Raw genomic sequence first — 17,270 nt, 5'->3', positions numbered from 1 at the left:
GCTTTTCTTGCCATGTTACTATTGATACAGCAAAATGACCAGCAAGGAATCAAAGGATTCTCTTACCAACCGTGAGGGCTGAAAAAAACAACAGGATGAGTTTGATCAAGTTGCTAGTCAGATTCATATAGCTAGACTCATGTGTCATTCTGACCTCCAGGAGCTGCAGGCTTCTGCCAGGAATATGCACCTTTGCAGTGCCATCATCAATTGAAAATTGCAGGTTTTAGCACTCAGATTTTTATGTAGAGTTGATACATGCTGCCACCTACAGAGAAATTCTCCCAGTTCCCTTAAAAGGTCTTTACCCTATAGTTGAGACTTGTACCAGTATTTCCTGTACCTAGTAGAAAGCAGTAGCACCCTACTTTTAAGCATCTTCCTGATTGAATTCCAGAGGTTGTGTGCAAGTAGAAGTTCCAGCTTCATATGCTGAGTTTTCTTTTCTGAGGTTGGTATATACACACACTCTGATGGCTTTCTTTAAAAAGAAAAAAAAAAGAAGAGTTGTTTCCTAGTGTTTGTTTTGACAATTCTCACCTTTCGTGCACCCTTCCAGTTCTGAAGAGTGGCATGACCTGGCTACTGTTTCTATTGCAATCTGTGCCTTTCTGATGCCTGGGTCAAATTACTCCATTTTAACTGGGTCAGTTTCCTATGCATCATACTACAAAAACATTTTTAGTACATTACAAACAATTTTTCAGGTAATGGTTTGTGCTTATGGTTTTCCTTGTCTTAGAAGTGAACTGCTGCTTACCATGAAGTTCTGTTACTAAACAGTGACAGAGGATTATTTCCACTATCAAAATGAAGTGTGAGGGCCTGTAATGTGTGTCTAATGGGTCAGTATCTACTAACTAGTGTATCTCACTGGAAAAGATGTTTTTGTTGGCTTTTTGATATCACAGAGCTTCTAATTATAAGAACTTCTTGTAAGAGGGGGGCATTTGTTTCTACTGCTTTGAAGGGATGTCTGGAAAGAGAATTGCTGCAGAAGCTATGTGCTGTCAGAGGGAGTTACCAGATTTGAAAATGACTCATCGTCAGCTAAATCAGATGAGGACATCCAGCAGTTCGATCTGACCATGGCAGGTTATTTGTTTGCCATTAGAATAAGCAGTAAGAACTAGCATAGCATAGAAATGAAGCAACTGGGAGGAGGGAAAGAATAAATAATGAGAATACACAGCTGCCCTTTGCTGCAAGGAGACTATTGCCAGTAAAATAACCCTGACATTTAGTGAGCCCCTCCCAACATTTATTCCTGGTACCTTGTTAATTTTTTTTTAATGTTTGAATCCATCTCCTCAAAGATGTACCATAGTCCAAGGCAAAGCATGAAGTAATTGTGTAAGTAAGTGACAACCCGTAATGGACAAACTGTGTTTAATGGAGCATCAGTAGCACTGGTCCTGGGATACTCCTCCTCCTGTGGCAGCATGCAAAAATAGCTGCTGCGCTGCTGCTGTGTTCGTTTGTGAAGTGCTTGGTGAAGCAAGAGCTGTAAGGCTGTTTTACAATGCTGTCACAACTGTGACTATTTAAACAATGTTTTCCTCCCAGGTGAATGTAAGGTTGCATATTACTGGTGGGCTGCTGGTGGGCTGCTGGCCAAGGCCAGGCGATGGAGCACACCGGGACAGGAGTTGCACAGCCAAAGCTCTGTTGCTGCAGCATAGCAGCTGGAAACTATTGCAGTAGTCAGGAGTGGCCCAAAAGTCATTGCTAGTGCAAACCAGTAAGAATGAGTCTCCAACTACAGGTTGTGTGCTATGCCAGCTTCTGCAAGCCTACAGGTGAGCTTGCAGAGAAAGGCTGCTTAGGACACTGTTTCTGTGTTGTTACAAATGTAACTTACTTAAACACCTTTGTTGCCCTCCCAAATATCAGCTGTAAGGCCTGGAGGGGGTTTTCAGTTTTTCTTACCCTTCTACCAGCTTAGGATCCATGACATCACTCCAAATCATCACAAAGAAGAAAAATAAGTAGTACATTTATTGAATCTCCACTTACTACTACTTCTAGCCTTTATTCAGACACTTGTGCTCAGCTTCGAGAGCCAAGAATTTCTTCATTATCATTCAATGTGAATGATGCTATACATGAATCCAGTGCAGGAAGCCGGGCTCTTCTCTCTGAGTGAAGAGGGGGATTTCTAGTCTTTCTGTCCTTTTTTTGGCTGCACAAAATAACCCTTTCCCAGGGCACATGAAATAAAATACTATATTGCATACTATATACATTTACATACAATGGTAAATGCACCATTCATTCAGAAATACACAATACCTAAGGCTCAACAGAAAAGCTCAGTTGAAGCAACTTCTCTCCAGGTAAGAGAAAAGGAGCTCATGACAGTTGTGGAAGTTTCCATAATCTGTGTTCGTATGGATCCTGCCCCTCTGTTCTCTGGAACTGCAGCAACCTCCAAGGAGCACCTGTGCCTGGGAGGGAAGGACGATGGCCTACAACTCCAGAAGCCCATGGCTCAGCAACAGAAAACATGTACAACCATGATGGAGGATTTCCTCTGAGAAAAATTATCCAGCAGCTGCAGGAGGAGGCAAAGCACCTTAGTGTACTTACTTGACTATGTGCATAAGTAGTAAACTAAACAGCCCCTTTTGGATACAGGAAACCACTTCTAACTCCAAGCCTTCCCTTTATATCTGAATGATAGTTACTTTTACCTGTTTTTTTGCTTTTCTCCTTGGATTGTTGGACTGCAGGGGGATTACAACAGGTGCTAGCTATCAGCATATGTAGTAGGGGCCCTGGAGCTGTTGGAAAGAGAAAAATGTTGCCTTTTTTTTTTTTTTTTAAGCTGATCAGACATGGGGAACTGAATTGTCTGCCTTATATTACAATACCTGAGCTTTGCCTCCCCCAGCTGCTGTGCTGCACTAGCACATGCCTCCAAAGTGCTCTAAGGGGACATACTACTCCTTGGTTATCTTTTGAAATGTCTAAAGTCCCTGCAGAGAAATACTTGCCACGTTGCCACATATGGCAACCTTTTCCCTAAGATAACAAATCAATTCTGTGTGTCAATAGCTGCAGCTTTGCCTTATCTCTCACTGATCAGTCACTGGACACTGTATCACACCAACAATGCTGCAGATAAGGAGAGGTGATCTTATGTCTGTTACATCTGTCTCCAAAAAGGTGCAGTCCCCAGCAGCCACACACAGTGGCACTGTAACTAATGATCGTGGCCACTGTACTCTGCATGGGGAGGAACAAGGCATTCTTGTACCTTGCTGCTGCCAAATAGACTACTGGATAAAAGCTGGGGTTCACTGGACTAGATTCCCCCTTTATTAAGCTGCTGCTGCTCTTCTCAGCCGTGGGCTCAATAGCTCACCTCTTAAGTCTTTACTTCTGGACTCAGAGGAGTATACACATTAACCCTCCAGCTAGTGCCTGTTTCAGATACTGAGAAAAGTAATTTAAACATAAAGTGTTAACCGTGCTCTCTCCCCTGCTCAAAGTAGGGTAGGCATTCCAAATCCTTCCTGTAAGTAAAAGTCAAAGTGTAACACACCATTAATACTCAAGAATGTGACTTGCACTCCATGCCCCAGGGCAGTGTCAGAGGCAGCAGCCCTTTGCAATGGTGGGGAAAGGCTCCACATGCACATTCTCTGCTCCTGGTGATTTGTCCATTTCTTTTGGCTTGACAAGAGATGGCATCATAGCACGCATTGGAGCACCACACATCCCAATGGCACTGGAGGCAAGGGAGTCCCTCTCAGCTCCAGCTGGAGTTCTGCAGTTCCTCTCGGAGCCAGGTTGGAAGGGGCTGTCCAAGTCTGTTCATCAGCTTGGATAATTCGATGTTGTGCTCCCGGTAGAAGTCTCTTAGGAACAGCCGTGACTATGTGGAAAATACAGACCACATTAGTGTGAAAGAAAATGTTACCCTCAACACATGTTCCATAGGTCATCTAGGACATAGGTGGTAGGAAAATCCAGGTTGGTTTGCTCAATATTTCTACGTCTCTTGCTGCCAACAGATTTGAGACAGTTACTCACCGAGGAATCCATGTCAGGGTATTTTCTTCCTTTACTCTTTCCTAGGCATTTAGTCTTCCCTCCATCTAGCAGCTGGCACCAAAATCCTTTTGCTTCATCAAATCTGAAAAGGACACTTGTCTTTAAAAGGTATGGCCACATGCCCAATTAGTAGCAGCAGAAATTAAGTAGCTCCATAGGTATTTCCCATTTCAATGCTTTAAAAACTGGGTTTATTTATTTATTTATTTATTTATTTATGGTATTGGTTCAATTTTTTTTTTTTTTTAGCACTTGACTGCTTTGACAAGAAATGACAGAATTGTATAGGTTGGAAAAGACCTTTAAGATCACCGAGTCCAACCATTAACCTAACACTACCAAGACCACCACTATACCATGTCCCTAAGCACCTCATCCAAACGTCTTTTAAATACTTCCACAGGGATGGCGACTCAACCACTTCCCTGGGCAGCCTATTCCAATGCTGGACAACCCTTTCAGTGAAGTAAAATTTCCTAATATCCAGTCTAAACCTCCCCTGGTGCAACTTGAGGCCATTTCCTCTCGTCCTATCACTTGTTACCTGGGAGAAGAGACTGACACCCACCTCGCTACACTCTCCTTTCAGGTAGTTGTAGAGAGCCATAAGGTCTCCCCTGAGCCTCTGCTTCTCCAGGCTAAACAACCCCAGTTCCCTCAGCCGCTCCTCATCAGACTTGTTCTCCAGACCGTTCACCAGCTTCGTTGCCCTTCTCTGGACACGCTCCAGCAACTCAATGTCTTTCTTGTAGTGAGGGGCCCAAAACTGAACACAGTATTCGAGGTGCGGCCTCACCAGTGCTGAGTACAGGGGCACGATCACTTCCCTAGTCCTGCTGGCCACACTATTCCTGATACAAGCCAGGATGCTATTGGCCACCTGGGCACACTGCTGGCTCATATTCAGGCGGCTGTCAACCAGCACCCCCAGGTCCTTTCCCACCAAGCAGCTTTCCAGCCACTCTTCCCCAAGTCTAGCGTTGCATGGGGTTGCTGTGACCCAAGTGCAGGACCTGGCACTTGGCCTTGTTGAACCCCATACAATTGACCTCGGCCCATCGATCCAGCCTGTCCAGATCCCTCTGTAGAGCCTTCCTACCCTCAAGCAGATCAACGCTCCCGCACAACTTGGTGTCATCTGCAAACTTACTGAGGGTGCACTCGATCCCTTCATCCAGATCATTGATAAAGATATTAAACAGAACTGGCCCCAACACAGAGCCCTGGGGAACACCACTTGTGACCGGACACCAACTGGATTTAACTCCGTTCACCACAACTCTCTGGGCTTGGCCATCCAGGCAGTTCTTTACCCAGCGAAGAGTACACCTATCCAAGCCATGAGCAGCCAGTTTCTCCAGGAGAATGCTGGGGGAAACCATGTCAAAGGCTTTACTAAAGTCTAGGTAGACAACATCCACAGCCTTTCCCTCATCCACTAAGCAGGTCACCTTGTCATAGAAGGAGATCAGGTTGGTCAAGCAGGACCTGCCTTTCCTGAACCCATGCTGGCTGGGCTTGATCCCTTGGTTATCCTCTACATGCCGGGTGATGGCACTCAGGATGATCTGCTCCATCAGCTTCCCTGGTACCGAGGTCAGGCTGACAGGCCTGTAGTTCCCCAGATCCTCCTTCCAGCCCTTCTTGAAGATGGGTGTCACATTTGCTAATCTCCAGTCAACTGGGACCTCCCCAGTTAGCCAGGACTGCTGGTAAACGATGGAAAGGGGCTTGGTGAGCACATCTGCCAGTTCCTTCAGTACTCTCGGGTGGATCTCATCAGGCCCCATAGACTTGTGAGCGTCTAAGTGGTGCAGCAGGTCACTAACCATTTCCCCCTGGATTATGGGGGCTCCATTCTGGTCGCTGTCCCTATCTTCCAACTCAGGGGGCTGGGTACCCAGAGAACAATTGGCCCTGCTATTAATGACTGAGGCGTAGGGCGGCATTAAGTACCTCAGCCTTTTCCTCATCCTTGGTCACTGTGTTCCCTCCCCCGTCTACTAGGGGCTGGAGATTCTCCTTAGCTCTCCTTTTGCTGCTAATGTATTTGAAGAAGTATTTTTTGTTGTCTTTTACGGCAGCAGCCAGATTGAGCTCTAGCTCAGCTTTGGCCCTTCTAATTTTCTCCCTGCACAGCCTCGCTACACCTTTGTAGTCCTCCTGAGTTGCCTGCCCCTTCTTCCAGAGGTCGTAGACTCTCCTCTTTTTTCCTGAGTTCTAGCCAAAGCTCTCTATTCAGCCAGGCCGCTCTTCTTCCCCGCCGACTCATCTTTCAACACCTGGGGACAGCCTGCTCTTGTGCCTTTAGGACTTCCTCCTTAAAGAATGTCCAGCCTTCCTGGACTCCTTTGCCCTTTAGGGCTGCCTCCCAGGGAACTCTGTCGACCAGTCTCCTAAACAGGCCGAAGTCCGCCCTCCGGAAGTCCAAGGCGGCAGTTTTGCTGACCCCCCTCGCCGCTTCTCCGAGTATCAAAAACTCTATAATTTCGTGATCACTCTGCCCAAGACGGCCTCCAGCCATCACATGGCTCACAAGTCCTTCTCTGTTCGTGAACAAGAGGTCCAGCGGGGCACCTTCCCTAGTTGGCTCTCTCACCAGCTGTGTCAGGAAGTTATCTGCCACGCACTCCAGGAACCTCCTAGACTGTTTCCTCTCTGCTGAATGGTATTTCCAGCAGACATCTGGTAAGTTGAAGTCCCCCACGAGAACAAGGGCTGGCGATTGTGAGGCTTCTCCCAGCTGCTTATAGAATAGTTTGTCTTTCTCCTCATCCTGGTTGGGTGGTCTGTAACAGACTCCCACCACGACAGCTGCCTTGTTGGCCTTCCCCCTGATTCTTACCCATAGACACTCCACCCTATCGTCACCATCATCGAGCTCTAAACTATCCAGACACTCCCTAACGTATAGGGCTACCCCACCACCTCTCCTGCCTCGCCTATCCCTCCTGAAGAGTTTATAGCCATTTAAATCCATTACAACCATGACTGTTTCAGCTTTATGCAAATTTCAGAGGTAATATGGTGTTACAATATTTGTCTGTTAAGCTTTGGGGGGGGGGGGGGGGGGAATAATAATCAATGTTTTAGTATGTAAATTCTTTTAACTCTCCTCTTTATAGTTGAAAGTTTTAGAGAATCCTGTTTAAAGTATCAGTGTTTCTTCTCTTGCTAAAACACAGGTATAAGGCAATTCTGGGAACCATACCTGGTCTCGTCTGTCCTGTCCTCTCAATTAGCCAAAGGTGAGCTTGGGTTTGAGCAAGTACCTCTACCAAACTCTGAGGCAAGCTGACCAATACCGTTTCTTTTCTGACCCTGGCTGAAGGGTACCAGCCACTACCACTACTGGAAATAGTTCATTTACCATCATGGCATGTGCTGAAGCAAGTGAAGCTTTCAAGTAATCTGACATTTCTCTAAATCTGCCCTTCCCTGGGGAGCCACGTGCCACCCCCTTGGAAAACAACTGTAGGAAGAGAACTGAATTGGTTCTCCTCTCTTTACTGTTAAAGGAAAGGGCAAATTGCTGTATGCCTACACACAGTCACACCACCCACTACCCTCAGCTAGCATAGGCCGTGATAGCAGAGAACATGTGAAAACACCCGTTTCAGCTGCAAAGAGGATCTCCAGTGGGCTTGCAGAGTTTCCACTGAAGACTGATATGGCCACAGGTCACCTTCAGCTAGCACTTAATTTGTTCAGATTAACTGCACTTGCACTGTGGGCAGGGTCACAGTAATGGCTGAGTAACATCCTTCAACATAGTAGCAGCCTCCGCTAACACTTCCTAACACAGCTCTGGGCACCTGTCAAGTCCATATCTTCTGTAATAATAGGCTCTTTACCTCAAAACTGTGCGATGTGTCCCTAATCTCCATCTAGTTGAAGATATGAGCAGCCTGTCACACATTTTTTATCATGCTTCCTCTACTTTCTGTCAGATATAGGTATAACACAATGCATAAGGAGCGCTAATAACTCCAGCACCTTTTCTGAAACCACAAAGATCAAATGGAAAACATCGTAATTACTGCTGTGAGCAACTTCATGCTCCTCCATGACAGTGCCAAAAAACACCCCTTCCCCTATCATTTCTGGAAAGACTAAGTTATGGTTCCAGTCTTAGCACAGCACCTCATGCTATCTGAACCTAATTTTAGGGTTAGGCATAACTCTGAAACCTTGGCAGGTCTTGTTGGTAGAGATAAAAATCAAGTACTTATTAGTATCACACTTGGCTAAGAAAGCATCCTCCCAAAAACAATTTCCTTACCTGAGGGCCTGGGTGTAGTTGAAGAGCGGCGTAACTCCCAAGAACTTCTGGATGTTGTCCATTACAGAGGCAGGGTTGTGTCTCAGCTCCTGACCGTCCACAATGAGAAGCTGAAAAGGCAGCAGCCACCTTAGCCTCTGAGAGCTTGTGCTGAATGGCACCCGTGAGCTTCCTGGCTCTCAAAGCTGCCCCTGGCCTTTGTGCATGTAAGTAGAGGGTGCCAAAGCCTGTTTATTCTAGAGCAACACCGTGTGGGGATGTGGCCCATTTGTCACCACAGACACGAGTTATGATACAGGGCACAAAAACTGTAAGACAGTACATCTTGACAGGCTTTGCTTCATAAATTTGCCTTTGGCCACACCCCATGTAACTGAGCATTAAGGCCTAGCAGTAGCATGACTTACGGAGTGTCTCTGGAAACCTCATGTATTCTTTTTAGATGTCAGCAGCCATTGTGCTAAGTATTCTTCTGTAACCTATGATTATTCTCCTGTTACATGTATGATAGACAATAATGAACCAACATTTGTGCTAATAAATTACCTATTCCAAAGAACACAATAGGAGAATAGTCACATGAACTGAAGTTTGGGGAAGGTAGGAGACCATGACCCACAGTAAGTACAAGGATGGTGTGTCCGGATCTATCATTCCTCACAGCAGTAACGTTCAGGAATAGTAAGGCAATGAAACACGAACCCAAAATGTTTTCCCATGTCTCTCTTAGTCTTGGCAGATCTATCACATAGAGTTTAGGCTGCTGCTTTGGCAGAGAATAAGAGACTAAGTGGACATTATAAGACTCTGCTAGATTATAGACTGTCTGAGGATAACCCCAGCAGCAGAAAGGAATTTGAAAAAACACATCTTGACTCACAATGTATTAGATGGTTTATAAATTTCTTGGGGATTTAGACGCAGAAATGGTCTATACTGTCTATTAATTGACTTTTTGCAAATTTATACACAAAACCCAGAATCCTGATATCTCTGCAGTGAACTTCCCTTCAGCAGACAGCTAAAGGCTTCACAACATGGGAATTAACAAGTGGCAGAGTCCAAGAGCCTCTCTTTAAAGCAATGAAACCACAGCAAGTAGCTGAACACCTACTGGGCCTGAAGAGGGTCCCTGGGCTGCAGGCTGCCAAGATGAAAGGAAGGGAGTGCTAACAGTGCTGTTCTTGCTGAACTTCTCAATATTGTGTGGAGCTTCCTGGGAGATCACAGTATCCTCTTGCACTCATTTACTTTTACAAATACAATAAAGTGCAAAATTGGAGTATTCAAGCCTTATTTCTTATCAGCTCATAAGAGGAGGAAGCAAGTAGTGGCTCTTCTTCCAAAAGACAAGACAGAAGGTGAAATGAAAACAAGGGGGGGGTGGGGACAGGGGGGAGAGCACATGCATGTGTTACAGTTTGTTCTCCTCTCCTCTACACTAAACCTTCAAGGGGCTCCAAGAGGGCTTCTACTGCCAAACCTCCTACCTGCCCAGAGGGGTAGTATGTTAGCCAGCGCTCTAGGTGAGTTGAATACCAGCCAGGGAGCAGGCATCGGCTTTGCAGGTTGCGCAGTTCCTGAGGGGCCTGGGATTTTGCAGAGATCACTTGGTAGAAAGTGTAATTGAGCGCCACAGGGTCATTGTGAGCACGCTGGTGCTGAAAAACATAAACTGAATTTAGGAGCAGGGACACAAAATTCCATCTTGCACATCTCTGTGCAGAACCCACTGACTCAGCACAACCACCCACCAATGCCTTTGTATATAACTGTCCACACTCCGCAGGCAGCCTGCATCATCTCCCCGGCCCCTCTGTGAAAATGGATCCATGGGCTTTCTGCCCCGAGCTTTGCACCTCACCCCACTGGAATACCTCTCTGGCCCTCACCCGCAGAGCAGTGCAGGGAAGTTACCTGGTACCACGAATAGGCTCGGTCAGCAGGGTTGATCAGAACAGTAATGATTTTGGCTCGAGGCAGCAGGGCTGCACCACGTTTTGGTACCACCTCTGCGTCAAAGTAATTGGCACTCTTCTCAAACATGAAGTCTGTGCTGGCATTGGAGGGGATGGGAAAGAATTCCATGTACCTGCCGAAGAGACGGGACGCTGGTGAGCAGCATGGCCCAACAAAGAAACGGCACATGACAAAATGATTCCCTTCCTCCTCTTCAACAGACACAGTTCACAGAACAACTGCACCTCCCTGTAATGCAATGAACAGGCAAACGAGTGCAGAGCTGGCAGAGGCATGACTTCGCAAGGGGCGGTGGAGCACGACATAGAAAGTTGGAGACTATAAAAGGGTAAGAAAGTATTTTGCTGAGAGTGTGTTCCCCAAGTCCTCAGACAGTGGAAGGAAAAGGCTGAGGGTAGGGTACGAGTTGCAAGCTCTAGGAGAAAAGAAGTTTTGTCCCAAGAATAAGGCCAGAATCAGCTGCCTGCCCTGCCGCTGACCACTTGGTTTAGACCCGTCTAAATCGTTTATCTCTTTCTACCTCAGTTCATAGGTGAGACACAGGGTCAAGAGCTCTGCTCTGCCTCACAGGAGCTTGTAAAATTAGTAAGGCAGGGTATAATGGTAGGGTAGAGGGTAATGGGGGAACAGGACACTGCAAAGCACTGGAAGACTGGTCTCTGCTGAAATTTAAGCTGAACAATGAACTCGAATTCCATCCTAAACGTGAAGATTCTCCTCTTGCATGTGATGCTACACTCAAGTTGTATGACTCTTCCAGGGATGCACGTAAAAGCCTACACTTTCTAAGCCTATCTATCAGCTAGTACAACTGCTCTGTAGTGCTTGACTCATGTCAGCTTCACTCAAGTACCAACCACCCTCCAATATCTTTTCAACAGTCCTCTAAATGGTTAGAGAAGTCAGACAAAATCTCCCACAGCTCATGGGCAAAGAAATCCCACGGCAGAATGCCTTCCTGCGACACAGCCGTCCCTCAGAGCCACACATGAGGGAGTGCAGTGCCACAGTGGACCCAAAGTGCATGCTTCTAGCAAGAAACAACTTTAAAATTTCTCTGCCTGGAAACATTGTGGCATAACAGTGCCATAGTGACACTACAATTTCCCTGCCAGGTGGAAACACTTTATCAAAATTGCATACTTGTACAGGTAAAGAACAGGGTATGGATGTGGCCGAAGAGACACTGGAGCCAGCGCAAGGAATGCAGTGTCATCTCTGTTAACTCTAAAGGGTCCAGAATGACAGTACGGAGGTTGTCCCCTCTGTCCACGTGTCTAACTTGGAAACCACAAAGAACTTTTCAGTGAGCACGCTGTTGTCTGTTTTGCATGGAGTCAAAGGAGAAGAACCCTCATGACAGCAGTGCATTCAACAAAGACTGAATTTCTAAAGCTAAATCATGCCCAGAAATCTCCTGGCGAACAGTCACTAATATCAGAAACTACCTGTCCTGCTCCTGGAACTAAGCAGTTGGGTTAGCAGGAAAACAGAGAACATGTGCTGAGCAACAGCAATGAAAACAGCTGTTCAGGAATAAAGAAGCTACTAAGGTGGCTGAAGGACATACAGAATGAAGGACATACAGAGAGACTCAGGAGAAGACAACGTGGGCACACCTTATCACAGAAGAACATGCGTCAGGATTCTTACCAATCAATTCCTTTATGATAGTTGGGTCCATTAAAAAACTGGATCTCCTCGAAGGTGGATGGACTTGGGAAGTTACTGGTGACAGCTGGATGCATGGTCAAGAAGAAGTGTACAGCTGTTGTGCCTGCAACAGGAACCAGTTAATGGGACCCGGGTCACACATAATGCTTGGCTGAATGAAAGGCTTTACACTGCAAAAAACAGTCCCCAAGTGGGCACACTCCTACCATGCCTGGCTAACCCACCCCTTAACTCATGCAGGTTACAAGAGCAGCGACAGCAAGCACTTTGGGACTGAACTTGACTCAGCAGTTCAATCCCACGTTTCCAGCTCATGCAGCTGATTTAAGTCACCTCCTTAGCATGACAGCTGTCACCTGTGTTGGCTATCTTGTGTTCTTACCATGGCCGGGCTACCCCCATGCCTTTTTTCCCTGGTGGCATAGCCACACTGTCATGTGGCAGAACCCACACCTGCCAAACGGGAGGTGGCCTGGGCACTGCAGGACAGTATCACATGTTTGGGAAGGAGACATGCTAGGGACAACATTAGTGTCCTTGGGTAAGAATTCAGCTAGAGATGCCTTGGCCTGCCTGTGCTGTAGATGTTTTCCCTTTGCCCAGCCAAACCCGATAATCCTGCTCAGCACACAGCTGTAGGCCTCCAACAGGCCAATAAATCAGCTGAGAGAAGGGTTTTCTTACTGTGCCATTGCAAGCACCTTGGGCTGTGATACAGGAGGGCCCATGCTGCACACACATTGACAGAGCTTCACAGTGACACAGGCAGGAGACAGCAGCTTGGCTGGGAAAAGCTGCCTCCCAAGGCCAGCCCACTTTTGGCTGTGCATGATTGGCAGCTGCTGTTTCACTGCACTACAGAGAAAGCCAAGGTTTGAAGACCTGGCTTCGGCTGAAGAGATTTTGCTCTCTTCAGCCTAGAAAGGACTCCTCAGGACAGTACATACAGCCATGTCACTGCCAACCACAATGCCACAGCAGTTAAGAGGTGGTGACAGAGGTCAGACAAAAGAGGATCTCTACCTCCCACTGACAGTGACATGGAACATGCAGTGGGTACACAGATCTGTCGCAATAAAAGCACTGGGGAGCATTCATCGTAACCTTTGCTAAGCGTGTGTGTTTAGTCCTGCTGACAGCTTATGTTTGTGACACACTAAGAAAGGTCACAGTTTCTCTGAGCTTATGTGGAAAAGCCAAAACACAGCTCTGCAGGTAGGGCTTTTCCCTGCAAATCAGGACTGAGCCAAGCAAAGTTCCAGGGCACAAAGTACTGATGGACTTGCCAGATTTAGGTTAGAACAAATCTGAGATTCTCCGAAACGTCCTCTGCAGCCATTTGGCAGCTTGCATAAAGGGCAGCCATACAGACCTACAACACAGACCTTTCCAGCTCTCCTCTCTGGAGGAATGAGATGGAAGCTCCAATCTATCTTCAGATAAAGTATTCACATTACCAGTTTTCTGAGGTCCCACGATGAGGAACTTGGGGAGTCGATCGCATGTTTTCTCTTTGGACCAGATATCCTTGTGCCGCTTATCATCACAGGGATTCTGCAGCACAAGCGATGGGATTAAGCATTACCACAGGAGCTAATGGAAAGGGGAGGAAAAGCTGGAAGGCCAGTCCTCATGGGAAAATGCTATTAGCATATGAAGAACACTTCACAGCCATACTGCTGCTCTGCCAGGCATCAGGAAGAGTTAAGTAAAAACACGGGGTAACATTTTCAAAAGCTCCAAAGTGACATGGGAGCCAAAGTCCCTCTGAGAGCATTAACCACAGGCCTTGCCCTATGTAGCCATGCTGGGCTGGGCCACCATGATAGCACAGCTCAGCATCTGTGAACTTCTGGCAGACAGACAACTCTATCACCCTCGGTTAGTTTCATCTGCTCATTACCATGCAGAGAGCTGCTGCACTGGGATAAAATAGAATAAGCATGTTTTTATTTAATGAACATGAATTCTGCAGTGTGAAATTACTTTAAGATTAATCACATTAACATGCCTGCAAGCTCCTCCAGCACCAAACAGGGTTCTTCCTCACACACTTAACATTTCACAGCAGCTTGCTCTAATATAAGCCTTTAACGACCCAAATGCCTGCAAGCCTGCCCCCCAGTCACTTATGACAGCCATCCCTGTCCTAAGCTCACACCGTGACTGTGTCCTACTGCTCCTACTCCCCACCCCTTCCACCTTGCAATTTGCCACTTGCAGCCTCAAGCCACAAAGGTTAAACCTAAAAGCTTTATGCATTACTCCTCTGTGCTCTACATCAGCAGCCTTGCCACACTTTAAATGTGGGACAAACCTCTTGGAAAACCACTAGGAGTGGTTAAAGCTGCCTCCTCACCTGCCACAAGGGATTCTTCTCCTGGGGAAAGATTTCAAAGTACTTTTTTGCAAGCTGGACAGGGGGCAGTGTTTGCAGGCGAAGGTTGGTCCAGCACTGCACAAACTTGACCAGGCTCTCAAAAGTGTACAGTCCCAGACGGTCATTCCCATAGTTGGACAGGTGGGTCATGAAGATGCTGATCTGAAAATAGGAAAGACATGGGATACTGGTAAATCAGGTAACAGTACTGTTTCCTCCTAGCTTGATTCCACTGTCAGCAAGAGGCTGTTCACATCTCAGACTGCCCTGGCTGTCTGGGTTGACAAATGTCTATCTGCCAGGATACAGCACTGCCTTGATGAAAAATGAAAGAAATGTAGCGCTTGCAAGACAGGAGGAACTCAGGAGAGGAGGGACACAGACCTCTCAGTAACCCCCGGGAATGGTGTGGAGGGGTGATAACTGAGCCCTGGATGTGAGTCCAGAAGAGTTTCAAAATCCCATTCAATTGGCTCTGGGACATTTAGGGGAACAAGGGCTAGCCAGTGACTCCCTCCTAGTCAAAACCTTGCAAAGCCTCTTTCATGGGAGAACAGGAGCTTCCCTTCCTCTCCCCGAGGCACAACCAGGGCAACCTCTCTAGCTGCAGTGCCTGCTACAGCAGGGGAGCAGGCCAGGGAGAGGGGCAGCATGCTGCAGGCCAGGGCACAGCAGCACAAAGGACGGTTTTCACAGGAGTTATTTCTAGGCCCACAGCCTGTCAGCTTTCATTCACTTTGGAGTTGACTTCTCAAGTGTAAAGGAACAACTGGCAATTCACACTTTAAAATACAAACAAGCGTACCTGGGGATCTGAACATGGACTGCAAAGACACATTGCACTAGGACATTGTCCTAGGAACAGACACCAGCTGATAAGGTTTTAGCTCACAAGAGCCTTCAGCATAGACAGCCCCTGAAAAACGTCCTGCCAAGCCTGAGGATGTAAACCCTTGGGTAAAGTGGCACTGAGCACCCATGGGAGCCCCCTCAGCACTGCAGTGCTCAGGAGCTGGTGTGCTACCTCTGCCTTGCCAAGCCATCTCTTCTCTCAAACAGACACATTTCCCTCCTGTCTGTTTTTCAGTATTTTAACTTTTGGAAAAGAGTGCAAAAGACTGCTGTCAGCTTGACTCTGGTGTGTGGCTTTGACAGGTCCCATGGAATTGGGCATCCCAGTGCCTGTAACAAAACAGCACTTTGCCAGACACAAACCACGCCATGGCTGGAAGTTAGCAAAACAAAAGCAGAACACTAAGGCCAATGGAAGAATGACTACGTGGATGATTTAGTGCTCCCCACCCAGTGTCTGCTAGTGCAGGGAGGGGAAGAGACCTCAGTCACAGTGGGGGCATCCATTGCTGTACAGTTCAGGGCTGAATCCTGATGATGCCAGATAAGGTCAGCAGGCAACAACAGGCTTCCCTGGCAGGGGGCAGGAGTGGTTTTCCCACTCACAGTAGGGGAAGAGCAAAAGGGGGAAGCAGGAGACAGATGGTCTTGGGATGAAGACATTTGCTGGCACTCAGGAGGCTGGAATTCAGTTTTCTGCCCAGTGTCACCATGGACTGGTCTCAGTGCGACAAGAGGTACTGATAGATAGTAGCTCTTTGTGCCTGAGCCATTCCCAAGCCACTGTGAAATGAATTTAATCCTGTCCATAAGGTGCTCACACCCCAGGGTCTTTGGGTAGGCAAAAGAAAACAGTGGTAGGACTCTGGGACACATGGAAAGTAAGCGGAGTTAACAATTTATCACATTTGTCCGTCTGTGAGTTTTTCACTTCTGGTTTCCTACTGAGCTGACAGAGAAGCCCTGCCAGACAGGCTCTGGCACCTACACTTCAAAGAGCAGCGTGTGCTTGGTGCTGTTGTGTAAAAAGGATGTGCTAAATACAACAGAGCAAAGGACAGAATGATCTTCTGGGTAACTGTAGGGCCATGCCATGGAGCACATAAGGCAGTAAAAGGATGTGTCTTGTATTTTGCCCATTTCTGGGAAACACCAGGAAGGTAGTGTGACAGCAAGGGTGGCTCATCCCTTTGACTTGCTGGTGAAACATTTAGAGGAAAATTTTGCTGCATGACGTGTCTGGCTCACTGGCATAAACCAAGTACTACAGCAGGGAGGACGCAGGTCACCACCTGGGGCCCCTTCAAGATTTCCAGAATAAAAAAAGCCTGCATGTGATCCAGGTTAGCAACCGTGTCTCAAGACTGACTACATTCAGTAAAATGGCTCACACAGATAATGCTGTCACCTGCAAACAGTCCCAAGCAACTGGATTTAGAAGACAAGACAAGCCCAACCGAAGAGGTGTTTCCTGGTACTGCTGAGCGTGCAGTCACGTCCTGTAACACACATGCACTGTTTAACAAGGTCTGGCAGCTTGCTCTGCCTCGTCACAGCTACTGCTGCCAAAACAGCTCTGAGCACTACTTGTGACATAAGCTACACTCAAGTCCCATCTCTCCCTCCCTTCCATCCACACCCAGTGACCCCAGGGACTGGCCTGGTAATAACACTTCCCTCCTCTCCCCTCCCTTCCACTGTCAGCATGCCATGGTTTCCCTTCCTTCACACTGAGGAAAGATGAGAGCAAAGGTCACAGAGAGCCTAGAATACAGAAAACAGGAGGGTATGAGCATCCTTGCAATACGTAATAAGCAGCTGTGGGCACAGCAGTAACCTGCCTGCGTAGTATGAGCAAAAGTGTTTGTGAAAAGTGATCACAAAGATGCCCTTTGCTTCTAGGAATTAGCAAATGGGCACACGGCAGCCTGTCCGCTGAACATCAACAGCTATTCTTCTTCCTGACAGCAGACCTTGTTCACTAGTCAGAAGATCAAACATCTTCTGTTTGCACTGTGGAGTTAATCATACGCATACAGGCTT

General features: G+C 47.1%; 1 protein-coding gene across 9 annotated transcripts in view; it reads right to left on the bottom strand.

The window, feature by feature from the left end:
- Positions 1 to 1,279: 1,279 nt before the first annotated feature.
- The window catches only part of NDST2 (N-deacetylase and N-sulfotransferase 2), a 149,373-nt gene continuing 133,382 nt past the window's right edge, over positions 1,280 to 17,270 (bottom strand). For 8 of the 9 annotated variants that reach the window (XM_072869347.1, XM_072869346.1, XM_072869348.1 and 5 more), the window contains 8 exons: positions 14,355 to 14,537; positions 13,453 to 13,549; positions 11,975 to 12,098; positions 10,259 to 10,433; positions 9,832 to 10,002; positions 8,342 to 8,451; positions 4,039 to 4,141; positions 1,280 to 3,880 (listed from right to left, as the gene is read on the bottom strand). In XM_072869347.1, the coding sequence (XP_072725448.1) occupies positions 3,755 to 3,880; positions 4,039 to 4,141; positions 8,342 to 8,451; positions 9,832 to 10,002; positions 10,259 to 10,433; positions 11,975 to 12,098; positions 13,453 to 13,549; positions 14,355 to 14,537 (1,089 nt within the window). In that variant the 3' untranslated portion in view covers positions 1,280 to 3,754. The remainder of the gene's footprint in view (positions 3,881 to 4,038; positions 4,142 to 8,341; positions 8,452 to 9,831; positions 10,003 to 10,258; positions 10,434 to 11,974; positions 12,099 to 13,452; positions 13,550 to 14,354; positions 14,538 to 17,270) is intronic. The other variant, XM_072869353.1, reaches the window with a different exon arrangement.

The sequence above is a fragment of the Ciconia boyciana genome, chromosome 8 (genome assembly GCF_034638445.1).
Source record: "Ciconia boyciana chromosome 8, ASM3463844v1, whole genome shotgun sequence".
NCBI classification, from domain to species: domain Eukaryota; kingdom Metazoa; phylum Chordata; class Aves; order Ciconiiformes; family Ciconiidae; genus Ciconia; species Ciconia boyciana.
The sequence above is the reverse complement of the archived record's forward strand: the minus strand, read 5'-3'. Positions and strand labels throughout refer to the sequence as shown.